This window comes from Cricetulus griseus, chromosome 2, assembly GCF_003668045.3.
Source record: "Cricetulus griseus strain 17A/GY chromosome 2, alternate assembly CriGri-PICRH-1.0, whole genome shotgun sequence".
Taxonomy (NCBI): Eukaryota; Metazoa; Chordata; class Mammalia; order Rodentia; family Cricetidae; genus Cricetulus; species Cricetulus griseus.
In genome coordinates, this window is record NC_048595.1 from 32,597,996 (window position 1) to 32,613,515 (window position 15,520).

Genomic DNA, 15,520 nt, shown 5'->3' on the forward strand with positions numbered 1-15,520 from the left:
CCCCCTAAGTGACTGTGATCATTCCACAGACTGCCATGTAGAAAGAAAAATTATCATTCCTTCACTCCCAGTGTCCTTTCAAAATTGAAGTATGATTATGTCAGGAATAAAACCCTGACAATCTTTACCTTCCTATAAGGCTCATGATATATATACATGCGTACTTACATGTATATATATGTAAGTATGCATGTATATGTAAGTATACATGCATCAGAAAAATGGAAGAGTGAAAAGCAGAAACAGTGTAGACACAAGCTAGAAAGAACAGAAGGCAAAAGCTACAGGGACAGGTAAAAGCAAGAGTGAGGAGTGTGAGCACGAGTAACAGAGATCCATGGCCTCAAGACTCTGTGGTCCAGAGCAAGAGACAACTCACGAAGCTCCCAACGCATGTTAAGACTTCTGACAAAGAACTGTCTTGGAAAGGAGAGACATTTGCAGTCCACTGTGTAGCTAATTGTCAACATCACCAACAAAACAGCAGACTGCCGAATGCAATTTCTGGGTACATTTCTAGACTTGAACATCACAAAAACAGGCTGACTACCATTAATAATATCTCTATATAGCTGTTTAAATTATGCAAATTACTTGTTCTAATGGATTCTGTTGACAGGGTCTAGAATCACCTGAAAGAGGGGCCTGAACACATCTGTGAGTGACTCTTGATTAGATTAATTGATGTAGGAAGACCCATCTTAACTGTGGGTAGGACAATCCCTGGGTGAAGATCCTGGACTATAAAGAAATGGAGAAATCATCACTCTGTAAACTCGGCTCCCTGCCAGGGTGGACTGTACTCCTAAGTCGTGAGTCAGGATAAGCCCTTTCTCCCTCAAATTATTTGTCAGAGTACTTTGTAAAATCAACAAGAAAAGAAACTAAGAAAAATTCCATAAAATCTGACATTTTTTCCTACAACCACATATTTAGAAAGCCAATCAAATTTTCAAAGCAAATTGATAAAAGAAAATACTAGCTCAAAAATTCTATCAATTGGAACCAGCAGAGCCAAAAACTTAAATTAGCACGTAACTGCTCAGTAAGCACCTTCCAATTTCTCCCAACAAATATTTGAACTTCACAATACACAATTCTATTGCCAATATAAAAGTAAACTAAATATATTACTCAAGGACATTTAAAAATGTTTAAAAAGTGGAATTACTTTGTTAGTCACAGTGTTGATTGCCAGGGTTGGAGAGGCACTTCCCGAAATAATACACTCCATTCCCAAAGAATCTGAATCTATGCTATATGGAGTTGAGGCCTAAAATACAAGAACAAAATAAACAATCATTAGCTTATATATCCAACAATTTGACACAGTTTGAAGGGATCTTAACAAATTCTCCAACATCCAATTTTGTGCTTTTTAAATATGATAAGTAGCTATTAAAATCCCTTCTACATTCTCACTATATTCTACATTCTCACTATATTAGGGTGTGCTACTGACCTTATCCTATCAAGTCTACTGGTACAGCTACCCCTTACAACTTCAGTATGTCTCATGATAGGGCAGTGCAGGGTGGAGCTAGCCTCTAACAACCTTCCCATTTCTCCTTTTCAGCTACAGTTATCTTCTCATAGCTGCAGGCTTAGGACTACCTTTCCCAGACTTATCTGCAGCTTGCTTCAGCCATGTGACTATGTCAATGGTCAATAGAATGTGAGTAATATATGGACCGTCTGCAGCTTTTCTTTGAAAAGTGCTGGCTTGCCTGAAATCTCTCTCCCTCACATTATGTACTAGAACATACATATAATGGGAATAGTCTTGTTTATCCTGAAAGATGAGTTAGGCAGCAACTGAGAAACATTGGAAAAACAATATTAGAAAGAATCTGTACATTATGCATGCAACAGAGCTGTGTATCCCTCTGACCTAATCTATACCTCTGCCTTCACTTGAGAAATATATATCTTTAGTTTAAGCATCTCTGATATAGCATTCTTATTGCTTGCACATAAAAGCAACAAAACCATATCCTAAATAATATATCCTATGCACTGTTAAACATGAGTTTCTAAAACAATATTCAATGTTGTCTGCATTTAAAGAGTGTGTGTTTCTCAAAAATTCAACATTAATGTTAAAGGTATAAGAAAGGTAAATATGAGCCCAAGGCTCTGGATTCATCCTACCCCCCAAAGTAACAGGAAGCCCTAAGGAAAAAATAATCAACAGAAGCCCATCTAAGATTAAGATGTTATAATGAAAGAGATCTTAAAATGGCTATTAATATACTCATAAAATAAAGACCATTTAAACAAACATAAGGAAAAGCTCAGTAAAGAACTAAAGACATAAAAATGAATTTTAAAAAACTAGGTAAATACTATTTGTGAAAGAATAATAATCAGTGGGATAGGCTTTATATAAGAATGGAAAAGAATTAGTAAACCAAAAGGATTATCAATAGGAACAATCTAACGTGAACAACAAAAACCAGAGAAAGCAGAGTTTCTTAAGTTGTGTGAGTCAATAGGTCTCATAAGACACTTCACTACAATTTTAGAACTGACAAGTGCTTTTTTATCCTTTTTTTAGGATACAAAAATATATTAAGAACCAGTAGTCTTTCTATACTCCAACACTGAATTTGCATGAACTCATGAAAACAACCCAATTCCTAAGAACTCCCTATCAAAATCTGTTAATCAAGCTAACCAAAGTGAAACACTTTTACAATGAAAATTACAAAGTACTTTAGAAAAAGGGCAGACAGACCTGTCACATGTGTAAGAAGAACACTGTTAAAATGTTCACACTATACCTAAATAAGTTATAAATTCTATGCGATACTCAAAATAAAAGTGTTCTTCACAGAACCAGAAAAACCAACCAACCAACCAACTTAAACTCATATAGAAGAAGAAAAAATAACAAAACCAAACCAAAGCCAATTTTGAACGGAAAGAGCAAAGCTATAGATATCACAACACCTGATTTCCATACATACAACAGAGCCACAGTAACAAAAACAGCACAATACCAATAGGCCAATGGACCAGAAAGACAACCCAGATATAAATTCACCCATTCACACTGTGCTAGTTAACTTTTTCATAAACTTGATACATACAGGAAGAAAAAAAACCTCTGTTGATAAAAATGTTCCCTATCAGACTGACCCACAGGTCAGTGAGCATTATTTTTTTTTTTATTAATATTGATGAGAGGGACCAGCTCACTGTAGACAGTGCCACCACTGGGCAAGTGGTCCTGAGCTACATTAAAAAGCCACTTAAGCTGCAGAAAACAAGCCAGCAAGCAGCATTTTTCTTTGATTTCCGTTTGCCTTCCCTCAGTAATGGACTGTGATGGGGATCTGTAGACCTGATAAATCCTTTCCTCTACAAGTTGCTTTTGATCATAGTCTTTATCAAAGCAATAGAATGAAAACTAGGACATATAGTTACCCAATCTAAGCAAAGGTTTCAAGTATACCAAGACCAAATGCAGCTTCTTTATTTAACAAAAGGTGCCAGGGGAAACTGGATATCCGTATGCAGAACACTGAAACTGAAGACCAACAAACATCAACTCAGAATGGGTCAAAGGCCTTAATGTAAGACCTAAAACTGAAAATTCTAGACAGAAACCATAGCATAAATGTTTTAAGATACTGGCATAGTCTATGATTTTCTGGATAGGACTATGGAAACACAGAAAAAAGCAATAATTAAGAAATGAAATCACACAAAACTAACAGACAAGAACAGTGATGAGGCATCCACACAACACAAGATGTCAGCTATTCATCTGACAAAGGCAAACAATCAGTTCAATTAAAAGGTGGTAAATGTTCTAAAAATACACTTCTCAAAAATACATGAAAAAGTCAGAAATGGTGGCATATGCCTTTAATCCCAATACTTGGGGAGGAAGAGGCAGGTTAATTCAAGGCCATCCTGATCTACATAGCAAACTCAAAGGCAGCCTGAGTGCAGAGTCCCTATCTCAAAAACAAAACAAAAAGAATCTATAAGAACAACGTTGAATATGATTAAGAATGAAAAAATGCAAATTAAAGCTATAAAACAATACCATCCCACCCCACACAGAATAGCTACTTATGAAAACAAAGAAAAATGCTAATATGATGTAATAACAAAGAAGTGCTCATACACTGTCAGCAGCAATGTAAGTAAAGTATGTAAGAATCAGTATGAAGTTTCCTCAAAAATTAAAATTAGGGGCTGGAGAGTCAAGTGCACTTGTCCTTCCAGAGGACCAGGGTTTGGTGCCCAGTACCCACATGGCAGTTTACAACTGCTGTCTAGGCTCCAAGGGGATCCAATGCCCTCTTCTGATCTCTGTGGGAACCAGGCACACATCTGTTATAGACATACATTCAGGCAAAACACCCAGTCACACAAAATAATAAATTCAGAACCACATCATTCAGCTCTCCTATTCTGTGGTATGCAACAATGAAGACAACACACTCGATATGTGTCCATACATATCAGAGCTATTCTTAACTATATTGTGGATAAATATAGTATGCATTTAAGTGTGCATACACACACACACACACACACACACACACACACACACACACACACACACACACACACACACACACACGAGTATCCTTCAACCATGAAGAATGAGATTTTGTCATTTGTAGGAAATGAAGGACATTGTGATGAGTAAAATAAGGCAATGTTTATATATTCTCATATGTGGGAACTAAAACGAATCCTTAAGTTGCTTTTGCAATCTCAAATAGAAGAGTGAACAAGGCCAGACAGTGATGGCACACACCTCTAATCCCAGAACTCAGGAGGCAGAGGCAGGTGGATCTCTGTGAGTTTGAGGCCATCCTGGTCTACAAAGCTAGACAGAGAAACCCTGTCTCAAAACATGAAGAAAAAAAAGAGAGAGTGAGAGATGAAGACTGAGTAGAAGGCTCAATCAACTCATGATGCACATGGAGACATACATGGAAATACCACTATCAACACCATTACTCAATACAGTTCTAAAAATATCTAGTTGGTATGACTGAGAATAATATAAAGAAAGAGATAGAAAAACATAAAGAAATAATGACTAACATTTGGAAATTCAGCAAAAGACAAAATCTGAAAATTTGAGCAATTCACTGAACCATGATAAGGACAAACATAAAGGGAAAAGAAAACCATACTTAGACACATCTAACTGATCCTGGAAAACAAGCACAAGAAAACATCTAAAGAAAAAGAACAAATTACATACAAGGGATTATTAATAGAAAAACGACTGTGAGTTTCTCATCAGAAATGACAATATCACAGTGAAAAACCTCAAAAGTCCAACAAACAAAAGCAAACCAATCCATAATATAAATATTCAAGAAAACAACACACTGGGCATGATGCAAGGACTACTGAGTTTCAGGCCTGTCAAGGCTATAAAACAAGAATCTATCTCAAAACAAGAATTTATCTCAACACAACCACACACAATAAGTGTGCACATGCACACACTCATATGATAAAATAAAGATATTCCTTTCAAAGACAGGAAAAGTGGACTTATTGATAAAAGACATACCTAAAAGTTCTTCTGGCCAAAAGGAAATTATAACATATAGAAAACTTGGGACTATGAGGTATACATTAAAGTACCAGAGGACTGGTTTTCCCCTCAATGCAGCAATTCATGAAGGCACCAAAAATAGAAGATGATACAGAAGACTATTTTCCTCTTCAGCTCTAAAATTCATGTATGATTGATTATTCAAGGCAAAAAATTATAAAATGGTCTTTCAAGAACTGTCAGCATATACAGATAATATATTACAATGAGGGAGATTCATGGTGAGGAAAGTAGCAAAGATGCCTACATAAAATATACAATACTAACTCTAAGTAAACTGCGAATGTGAAATTATATATTCCCATAAATGCACACACACATATATAATTTGATATAGTTTTAAAAGTCTATAAGTAAATTAGCACAGAACACTAAAATATATGCTAAAAAATGCTCAAAAAAAAAAGCAGCAAATATCAAATAGGAACAAAAGAGCAAGACTCAGAGAACTGGAAGGAAAGGAAAACTGTCAGTATTCATAGATGATCCAATTATTCAGAGAGTATTCCAGGTCATTTAAAATAATAATCACAACTAACAATATCATAACATAAAAGGCTAATAGACGCCCCCTCAAAAATCAATAAACAAAACAAATTTATATGCTTGCAAAATCAACTGGAAATGTTTAAAACTCAATTTATAATAGCATTATGAAACAAAATATTCAGGATTAACTCTAACTAGAAATATGCAAGCCCTTTATGCTGAAAACTAAAATCCCATCCAAAGTTGGAATTAATATCAAGACATGCTTTTTCCTCAGATTAGTGGTAGCCTACATGGGAAAATGTATGGAAATGATAGATTTCGTTTGAAATTTCACAAGTAGTAAAGTACTGAAATATTCAAGTTATAAAACTTTATGCATTTAACTGTACACAAACTATCCTTTAATTATGGATGGATGGATGGATAGATGATAGATAGATAGATAGATAGATAGATAGATAGATAGATATAGTTTCTCCTACCTAGTCATTAGAAACCTTCAACTATGTACAGGATTTGTTTTAAAACCCCTAGAAGATTTTGTTTACAAACATACATTGGAAGCAACATGCAGTACGTCCCAAGTAGTGTTCTTGCGTAACTTAAATATTTCTTCCATTCTACAGCTAAGAGGAAGGATGTAAGCTGGCATTCCTTCCTCTGCTCACTTTTACCTTTTCCTTAAACACATCCTTACCTTTCTCAAACTCAACTGAGAAACTGAGTCACAAATAATATCATGACAATCTTAAAAACATGGCCAGATACAGACTATCTTCTAGAAGAAAGTCTTCTTGGGTCAGCAGGATGGCTCACCAGGTTTTTACTTTCCACTGAAACCTGATGGCCTAACTTAATCCCCAGACTCTGTGGTAGAAGGACAAAACAAATCCCCAAATTTGTCCTGTGACCTACACACACATACGTGCCTGCTCTTATACTTGGGTTCCCTGTCCCCATACATACACGAAAAATTATGAATAAAATTAAGTGATTTTTAACCTTTTCAAATTATCTGTCCACCTTCCAGTTCATGTCTTAATTCAATGTAAATAATTCCTAACTGTACACAATTTAGTTTTCTTCACCAAAATTACAAGTATTTCAACTTCATTACTTCCCCCCAAAAAAAGGACAATTATGTCTAAATTTCACATTCAAGAGCACCCACTTCTTGAACACCTTGAATCTTCTGTTTCTTTAGACTATGACAATACAACTGTCAACAGTCTGGGGAAAGTCTGGAACTCTTAAAAGTAAACAAAGTTTCTCTATGAATGACCGAGTAAAAGAGAGGATTAACATCCAAAAAGCGTGCAAAGTTGCCAACCCTATTACCAACTCCAACTTCCAAAAATAAATTCAAACTTCAGTAACTTCCAAAGAAATAAAACAGAAAAAAACAAAACAAAGCCACAACTTCTCAGCCCCTTCATCTTATTCATCCAAACTGCTTGATAATGTCATGGGCTAAACACTGTGAACAAATTTTCCCTTCCTTCAAACTTCTGCCAACGGACATTAAATGCTTTGTATTATACATACCCAGATACTAAGCCTATCTTCTTAAACCCTAGTTCATTTAAGAAACAAACAACTGAGGCTCCAAAATTCATATTGAATTTTAAGTTGATACCTGGTTCCAATATCTAAGCTCTTCTGTGGCCATGCCTCATGTGACCCTGATTCAAACCTAATCTGAGGTTCTGATTCTTTTATTAAGACAGAAACTCATAATATATAGCCTTGGTCCTTATCTTTGAGGGGAAGAAATTATATTCCAGCAATAGACAGTCACGTCAAATTTATTTCACAACACATTACATGTTTCCTTCCTGATCTACTCTGCAAACACCTACTATCCACTGCAGGCTGTGTGATACACTAATGTTAAAGACTTGAATACATCTTTTCTTTGTCTTTAAGGAGAGATTAGCCCAGTAAAGGAGAAAAATACAGGAAAAAAATTACTATAAAGTATATGTAATTTTATAAAAGAACTTTATAAAAATTCTACACCACCACAAATGCAAACACTAGGAAAGGCTTTACTAAGTAGTAAACACATGAAGCTAGTCCAACAGCAAAAAGAATGAGTATGGATGTTGAGCTGAAATGCTGCAACTGTACAAAGGGTGAGGAAAACTGAGATGCAGTCAACATACAGTGGTGGCAGCTCACTCCATGTATTAAAACACACATAACTGAACTATCAACCAAAAGTCTTTTGTTCTTAGAAATTAGCTTTAATCATGGATTCATACCAACACAGGTATAATAAGTGACTGCTATATGGATGAAAGTAGGGAAAAGGACAAGGTGAGGACAAGGAGAAAATCTGATGTAACCAGGAAGAGCATCTGTGAAATGCCTGTTATTTAAAACCAATCCTCAGTGTAGGAGGTGCAGAGCAAAGCTACCAGACTAAAACTCGGGTGCCTGAGTGTGAGTCTCACACAGCAGGTGTGTCTTTCAAGCAATTCTTAAGCTGCCTCCCTTGCTCTAAGGTGAAGATCAAACAAAATGGGTCTGAAATTACACAACAGTATAAAACAAAACTTTACTTTGCTTGTGATTACACCTGATCTACTGGGTTCTGATATGCATAACAGTCATGAATCATAAGGGGCTTTACCCGTTCAACAGATCGTGCCCTCTTCTTTGACCGAGTAGGCAGTGTATCTTCCTTCGGATTGGTGTCTATTGCCCAGTAAGAACCCTAAAGATAAAGAAATAAATGATATTAATTGTGTATTACAGTAAACTTTAAAACATTTAAAGAAATATTTATAATCTTCTCCAGAACCAAACATTTTGCAAATATAACAGACAAAAACATGGGAAGACACGAAGCTGCTCATTTGTGTTGGTGGTCCCTCCCAGTGGCTGAGCTCCAGGACTCACACCTGCCAGGAAAGGCTCCCCTCCCCACTGCTAGCTACACCTCTAGCCCATTCTGACAGTCATCTTGAAACAGGATCTCATCAAGTTACCCAAGTGGGCCTCATCCTTGGAGTCTGCCTGCTTCAGGTTCATGAACAGTTGCGATTACAGGTATGCACAACCCCACCAAACAACTCTAATTTTAAACTGAGAAAAAGGATGCATACAGCTGAGTTACTAGAGAAGAGACCACAGCTACAGATCTAATTCAAAGGTTCCTGCCACTACTGAATCAAGAAGAAACCACAGACAAATGTGCTTTTAGTACATGACTCGTCCGTCTTTCTTCCTTCCTTCCTTCCTTCCTTCCTTCCTTCCTTCCTTCCTTCCTTCCTTCCTTCCTTCCTTTCCTTTTGGTTTTTCAAGACAGGGTTTCTCTGTATTGCTTTGGAGCCTGTCCTGAAACTCACTCTGTAAACCAGGCTGACCTCAAACTCATATAGATCCACCTGCCTCTGCCTCTCGAGTGTTGGGACTAAAGGCGTGCATCACCACCACCCGGCAGTGTGACTCATTCTTACTTTATTATTTTTCATTTAAAAACTGTGTGGAGGGGAGGGGAGGGAAGAAAATGTTGTTATGTGATTAGGTAGAAATAGTCATAGCTTTATATTCCAGAGAGAACAATTCCCATTGCCAAGCATATGTTCAGTTCCTGCTCTTCCTTAGCTCTTGATAGCCATCTATCTCAAGAACTTCAAAAATGAAAGCAGACCCTTTCCAACCCTGACATCCATAGTTTTGTATCACATCAAAATCTGTTCTTTCTCATTCCCAGTTTCTATGTGGCCATTCACCTTGCTCACAGCATCTTAGGGTGCTGCTGCAATAAGCATTCCCATATAAAAAGCAATCATATCTGCCAGCTTGTGTCTGGTTTACTCCCACTGCTTCAATGTAATAAACAACATCATCTTTCTCTCAAAAGTGTTTACTTTAAGCACCAAAGCTACTCTCTTCAACCACAAAGGAGACTATTAATGATCAAACACAGTGGGCACTCAAAGACAGGCTGCTTGGCTGGCTGAATGAATGAAATTTATAAACAATTATCCCAATGCCAACTTAGGTTCCTGGAACATGTTTCTGGAACAAATGCAGATTTCATCGCATTAATTATCAAATTAAGTAAATAATGTCTAGAGGGACAGCTAAGTAATTTACTTCTAAACTAGAACTAACAATAGATTTAAAATATGCAATTACCATATTGATTTAATAAATGACTATTCTAAATGTTAAAAGTACTTAAGATACTTTTACTTAATCAGTACCCTAACTTAATTCTTTCACAATTTTTTACATTGAAAAAGTTTTTCTATATCATTCTGAATGTCTAAGAGATACACAGCTCACCTGTTTTTAATATGTAACCTGCTAAAAAAAAGACAGCTTGATATAACCACTAGTGGATTTAATATGACTATTAGTTTTGTTTTTGTTTTGTTTTTTTTTTTCATCTCAATATTTATCACTATCTGGTCTAAGCCTAAAAGAAAGGAATTTGATGACCTAATAATAGCAACAACTCTCATAGGTCATTTGTTTCCTACTTCCTGTGAGAAATCCATAGGATGGAATACATGTAGCAAGATGGAACAAACTGTTGTGCCAGCAACACGGATGAATCTCAAAAGCATCGTGCTAATTTTTTTTAAGGGTCAACTAAAAAGACTGTGTACTATGAGTCCTATTACATACCAATCTGAAAAAGACAAAATTCTAAGAAACAGAAAACACATTAGTGATTGCTAGAGTCTCGAAAAGGGGGAGCCAACTTCTCAAAGGACAGAATAAAATACATCTTAATCATAATGATTACACTATATGCTTCTCAAATTTTCTAGAATTGTAAAGTGAAGTGATTATCATTTATAGCCATAAAAATTAACTTTCAGGTTAAATATTTTATAAAATAGACTGGAAAGGGGGCACAACAAAGTATTACATAGCATGCTATTTAATGCTGGGATGGAAGCTCTATCTTCTGAGTCCTTTAAATCAGTGGAATAACTATTATTAATGTTGGCTTTTAATATTCAAATATTTTATTTTTATATATGAATGCCTAAGTGCCAGTGGGTACCCATGGAGGCCAGAAGAGGTTGCTAGAATCCCTGGAGTTAGAGTTACTTAATGGGCAGTTGTGAGCCATCAGATGTGAGTGCTAGAAACTGAACTTGGGTCTCCCTGCAAGAGCAGCAAGCAGGGCTGAGCAATCCCTCCAACCTTAGCTCAGGTTGGCCTCAGCCTCCTAAGTGCTATTAATTCTTTAATCACTGACTTACCTGTTCAAATTGCTCCTTCAACTAAACTCGATTATGTCCTATTTCAGATGGCAACTGGGCTCTTAGCTACAATGACTTAAAACCACTATATCTACTCAAATATGTCAGAAACAGCAAACTGGAAAGCATCATTTACAAACTCCTGTGGAGGGTTTTCTTACTCCATTAATAGGATGTCTTCCTTTTTATACAACCACACTCTTGGTTAGCCTTGTGTCCTGTTTTCTCTCTGGCTTTATATAAAGAGACAGAGAAGCAGCCCACTTCCTCACAAACGATATGCATGGACTTTTTTAAGAATGGTGTTAAAGAAGACTTTTGTCTCCCTTCTTTGGGACAAATACCTGATTCCTTAAGAACTGTTTTAAAAAGTAAGATGTTCCAAATGGAATTATCAGTGAATAACAATAATCTACAATTACATCACTACCTGATGTCCCCAAAAAATTTCCTCCGAAAATAATGCAGTTAAACTGTGTTATTCTCCTTTATACTAAGTCAGAGAATAGAATTTAAAAAAAAAAATTACAATCTATGAAATTTCCAAAGCTTCTATAAGCAGCTAAGTTTGTTTCTTTACCAAACAAGATGAGACCAAAATATTCAGAACCATGGTGACCTTCTATTCTCAGGCTGTTTTTTTCCACCATCATTTTACACTAAGCTCCTCTTATGAATTAACTGTATGTAATTAATGCCCCAGAACAAGCAGGTAGAATCCAACTTCTTAGTTGTTAGACTAGTTAATAGTATACTGTTATTCATGCTACAAGTTGAAGCTACTCCCAATAATCCTTTGATTCCTTTCAGATTGAAGTATTCTTCTGAACTGAAGAAAGAACCAGGTTGAAAAACAGACTAAACCATGAAACAGAAGACACCTATCATGTTTAAAACCGACTCAGAGCACTGGCTGCTCTTCCAGAAGTTCACAATAGTCTGTAACTCCAGTCCCAGGAGACCCAAAGCCCTCTTCTGGCTTTCTTGGGCACCAGACACAAACATGGTACTCTGAGCTACATGCAAGCAAACAGAAAAAAAAATTTTTTTTTCTTAAGCAAAAAATGCAGACATGGAGAAAGGACTCCAACTCAGGGAAAACAAAAAGAAATTTGTTCTCCTAAGAGAATAGTTATGGAGCAAAATAAATTTCATTTTGTGTTTCTTTAAAAAAAACAAAACAAAACAAAACAAAACAAAAACAGTAACAGTATGGTCTTTGAGGGAAAACAGACTTCTTACGTGACCAAGCAAGTAATTCAACAAGCACTTCAGGTAGAGGCTGCTTTTTATACTTCCTTGGCAACACAGTGAACAGGAAGCTATACCATGCAAAGATGTTTAGTCAGTTACTTTTACCTCTTTGGCCTAATGACTCAAGACCAGAGCTAGTAAGACTGTAAGAGATTTTAAAAAAAACAAAACAAAAAACAAAAAAAAAAAAAAACTCCATTCTATACCACAAATCAAATCTACTCCCATCCCTCCTTGGCTCAATGATTTTCTCTCACTGTGGTGAGTGTGATTTTGGAAAAGCTTCTCAAATGCCAGGAAACACTAAATACAACAAAATAACAACAACAAAAAACTTTTTTATAAATACCCAAACTTAACCAACATTTTGGCCTCCCCTCAAGAAAGACAAGTAGGGAAAAGGCATTCACTACAAACAAGTGAGCTTTACCTGTTCAGCATTCATTCTAAGCCTCTGTGCTTATCACAGATTGCTTGGAAGAAGTGGCAGCAACACAGAGGCAAAATTCTGAAGCTACTAAAATAACATAACCTCTGCCATTAACTGACCTTAAAAAAAAAAAAAAAAAAAAGTCATCAAAGTAGGTGGAGGTGGTACACACCTTTAATTCCAACACTCAGGAGGCAGAGGCAAGCAGATCTTGGAGGTCAAGGCCAGCCTGGTCTACAGAGCAAGTTCCAGGACAATCACAGAGAAACCATGTCTCCAAAAGTGAATGAATGAATGAATGAATGAATGAATGAATGAATGAATGGAAGGGAGGGAGAACCAAAGAAATGAGTGGAGACATTCCTAATGAAAAACTGAAGAGCCAGTTGTATGTAGTTCTTCATGAAGTATTCCTCTTTAAATTAGTTTAATCTAGCCTTCTGAAACAGCTAAGTAAATGTAACCAGAATAGCCAGCTGTCTCTAACTCCAAACTGAATATGAACAAGGAGTACCTTGGCCTTGAACCTAATTATCTCTCTCTTACAAAGTGGAATAACACTGAAGTTTCAAAAACATTTTAAAAGCAATGGAATTTTGTTTTCTTCTAAAGTAATTATTTCATTCAATCTCTTAAAGGGGCTGGAGAGATGTTTCAGAGGTTAAGAGCACTGGCTGCTCTTAAAAGGGGACCCTAGGTTCAATTCCCAGCATTAACATGGAGGTTCACAACCTGTAACTACAATCACATGGGATTCAACAACCTCTTCTGATATGGGGCACCAGGCACACATGTGATAAACAGACTTATATGCAGATAAAACACCCATACACCCTAAAATAAATAAACTTTAGCACATAAAAATGATTGTATTCACAGAAATGTATTACTTATAAGACCAACTTCACAACATTAACTTCTAACCATAATAAGAACAATGGCTACTACTCAAATCTAGCTTTAGGAACCCAAGTGAAAGTAGTAATATCATATAAACCTAGATTGTGAGATTAAATAAATTAATAAGAGCAATGGCAGGTTTGATGAATATAAAACATTAAAACTAGAGACAAATGGTAAAAGCTAAAAGCTCTTACCTCTCAGTATTATTCAACTCTATTTTTTTTTTTTTTTTTTTTTAAGATTCTCTTTAGGTCCTGAGTTCAATTCCCGGCAACCACATGGTGACTCACAACCATCTTGAATGAGATCTGGCATGCAGGCAGAAGACTGTATACATGATAAATAAATAAAATCTTAAAAAAAAAAAAGATTCTCTTTAATTGTGTTATCTATATGTGGCAGTGTATGGGTTTGTGCACATGAGTATAGATGTCCATGGAGGCCAAGGATCTATGGTGTTGGAGGAAGAGGGTGTTGGATCCCCTGAAGTTACAGGTGGGTGTGAGATGCCTAATACAAGTGCTGGGAACTGAACTAAGGTCCCCTAAAAAGTGGTACACATACTTAACAATGGAGGCATTTTTTCAGTCCCTCTGTACTTAAAACTACATTTTGAGATAACCTAGGCCCAAAAGATAACTGCAAAATGAAACCTACATTTTTTAAAATCAGCGTTACTCCATGATATTATTTAAAGAAGGAAAGGGTTTATTTTCTGTGCATAAAGAAAAATTAAACTGGCAGCCAAGTATTTAATGGCCTTCCAATTTAGTTACATTAAAGTTAGAAATCAGGTATTAATTTTAATGATTATTTACTCCCTTTAAAAGTTAGAACTAGCCGGGCGTTGGTGGTGGTGCACGCCTTTAATCCCAGCACTCGGGAGGCAGAGGCAGGCGGATCTCTGTGAGTTCGAGATCAGCCTGGTCTACAAGAGCTAGTTCCAGGACAGCCTCTAAAGCAACAGAAAAACCCTGTCTCGAAAAACCAAAAAAAAAAAAGTTAGAACTAGTGGAGATACCATAATAGAGGAAGACATTTTAGGTTTACAGAGAAATTAGGCAATAGGGAAATGTCTGGAGATCTACAAAGATGACACCAGCTAATAATCTAAGCAACAGAGGAGAGGCTACCTTAAATGCCCTCCCCTGATAACGAGATTGATGACTGCCACCTGATAGCACTCATCCAGCAACTGGTGGAAGTAGAAGCAGACACCCACAACTAATCACTGAACTGAACTGGAATCCAGATGCAGACAAGGACGAGTGAAGAGAAAAGGGGTCCAGACCATGCTGGTGAAACCCACAGAAACAACTGACCTGAACATCGGGGAACTCTTGCTCCCTAGACTGATAGCTGGGATACCAGCATGGGACTGATCCAGACCCCCAGGAACATGGATTTCATTGAGGAAACCTCGGAAATCTACAGGACCTCCTGCAGTAGTTCAGTACTTATCCCTAGCATAGGTGTGGACTTTGGGAGCCCATTCTATATAGAGGAATACTCCCTGAGCCAAGACACACGGGGGTGGGCCTATGCGCTATCCCAAAGGATATGATAGACTCTGATGACACCCTATGGAAGGCCTCACCATCCAGGGGGAGC

General features: G+C 36.7%; 1 protein-coding gene across 6 annotated transcripts in view; it reads right to left on the reverse strand.

Annotated features, from left to right (window-relative positions):
* The window catches only part of Foxj3 (forkhead box J3), an 85,878-nt gene that overhangs the window by 21,760 nt on the left and 48,598 nt on the right, over window positions 1–15,520 (reverse strand). For 3 of the 6 annotated variants that reach the window (XM_027399121.2, XM_027399118.2, XM_027399119.2), the window contains 2 exons: window positions 8,727–8,810; window positions 1,172–1,273 (listed from right to left, as the gene is read on the reverse strand). In XM_027399121.2, the coding sequence (XP_027254922.1) occupies window positions 1,172–1,273; window positions 8,727–8,810 (186 nt within the window). The remainder of the gene's footprint in view (window positions 1–1,171; window positions 1,274–8,726; window positions 8,811–15,520) is intronic. The other 3 variants (XM_035439659.1, XM_027399123.2, XM_027399122.2) reach the window with 1 other exon arrangement.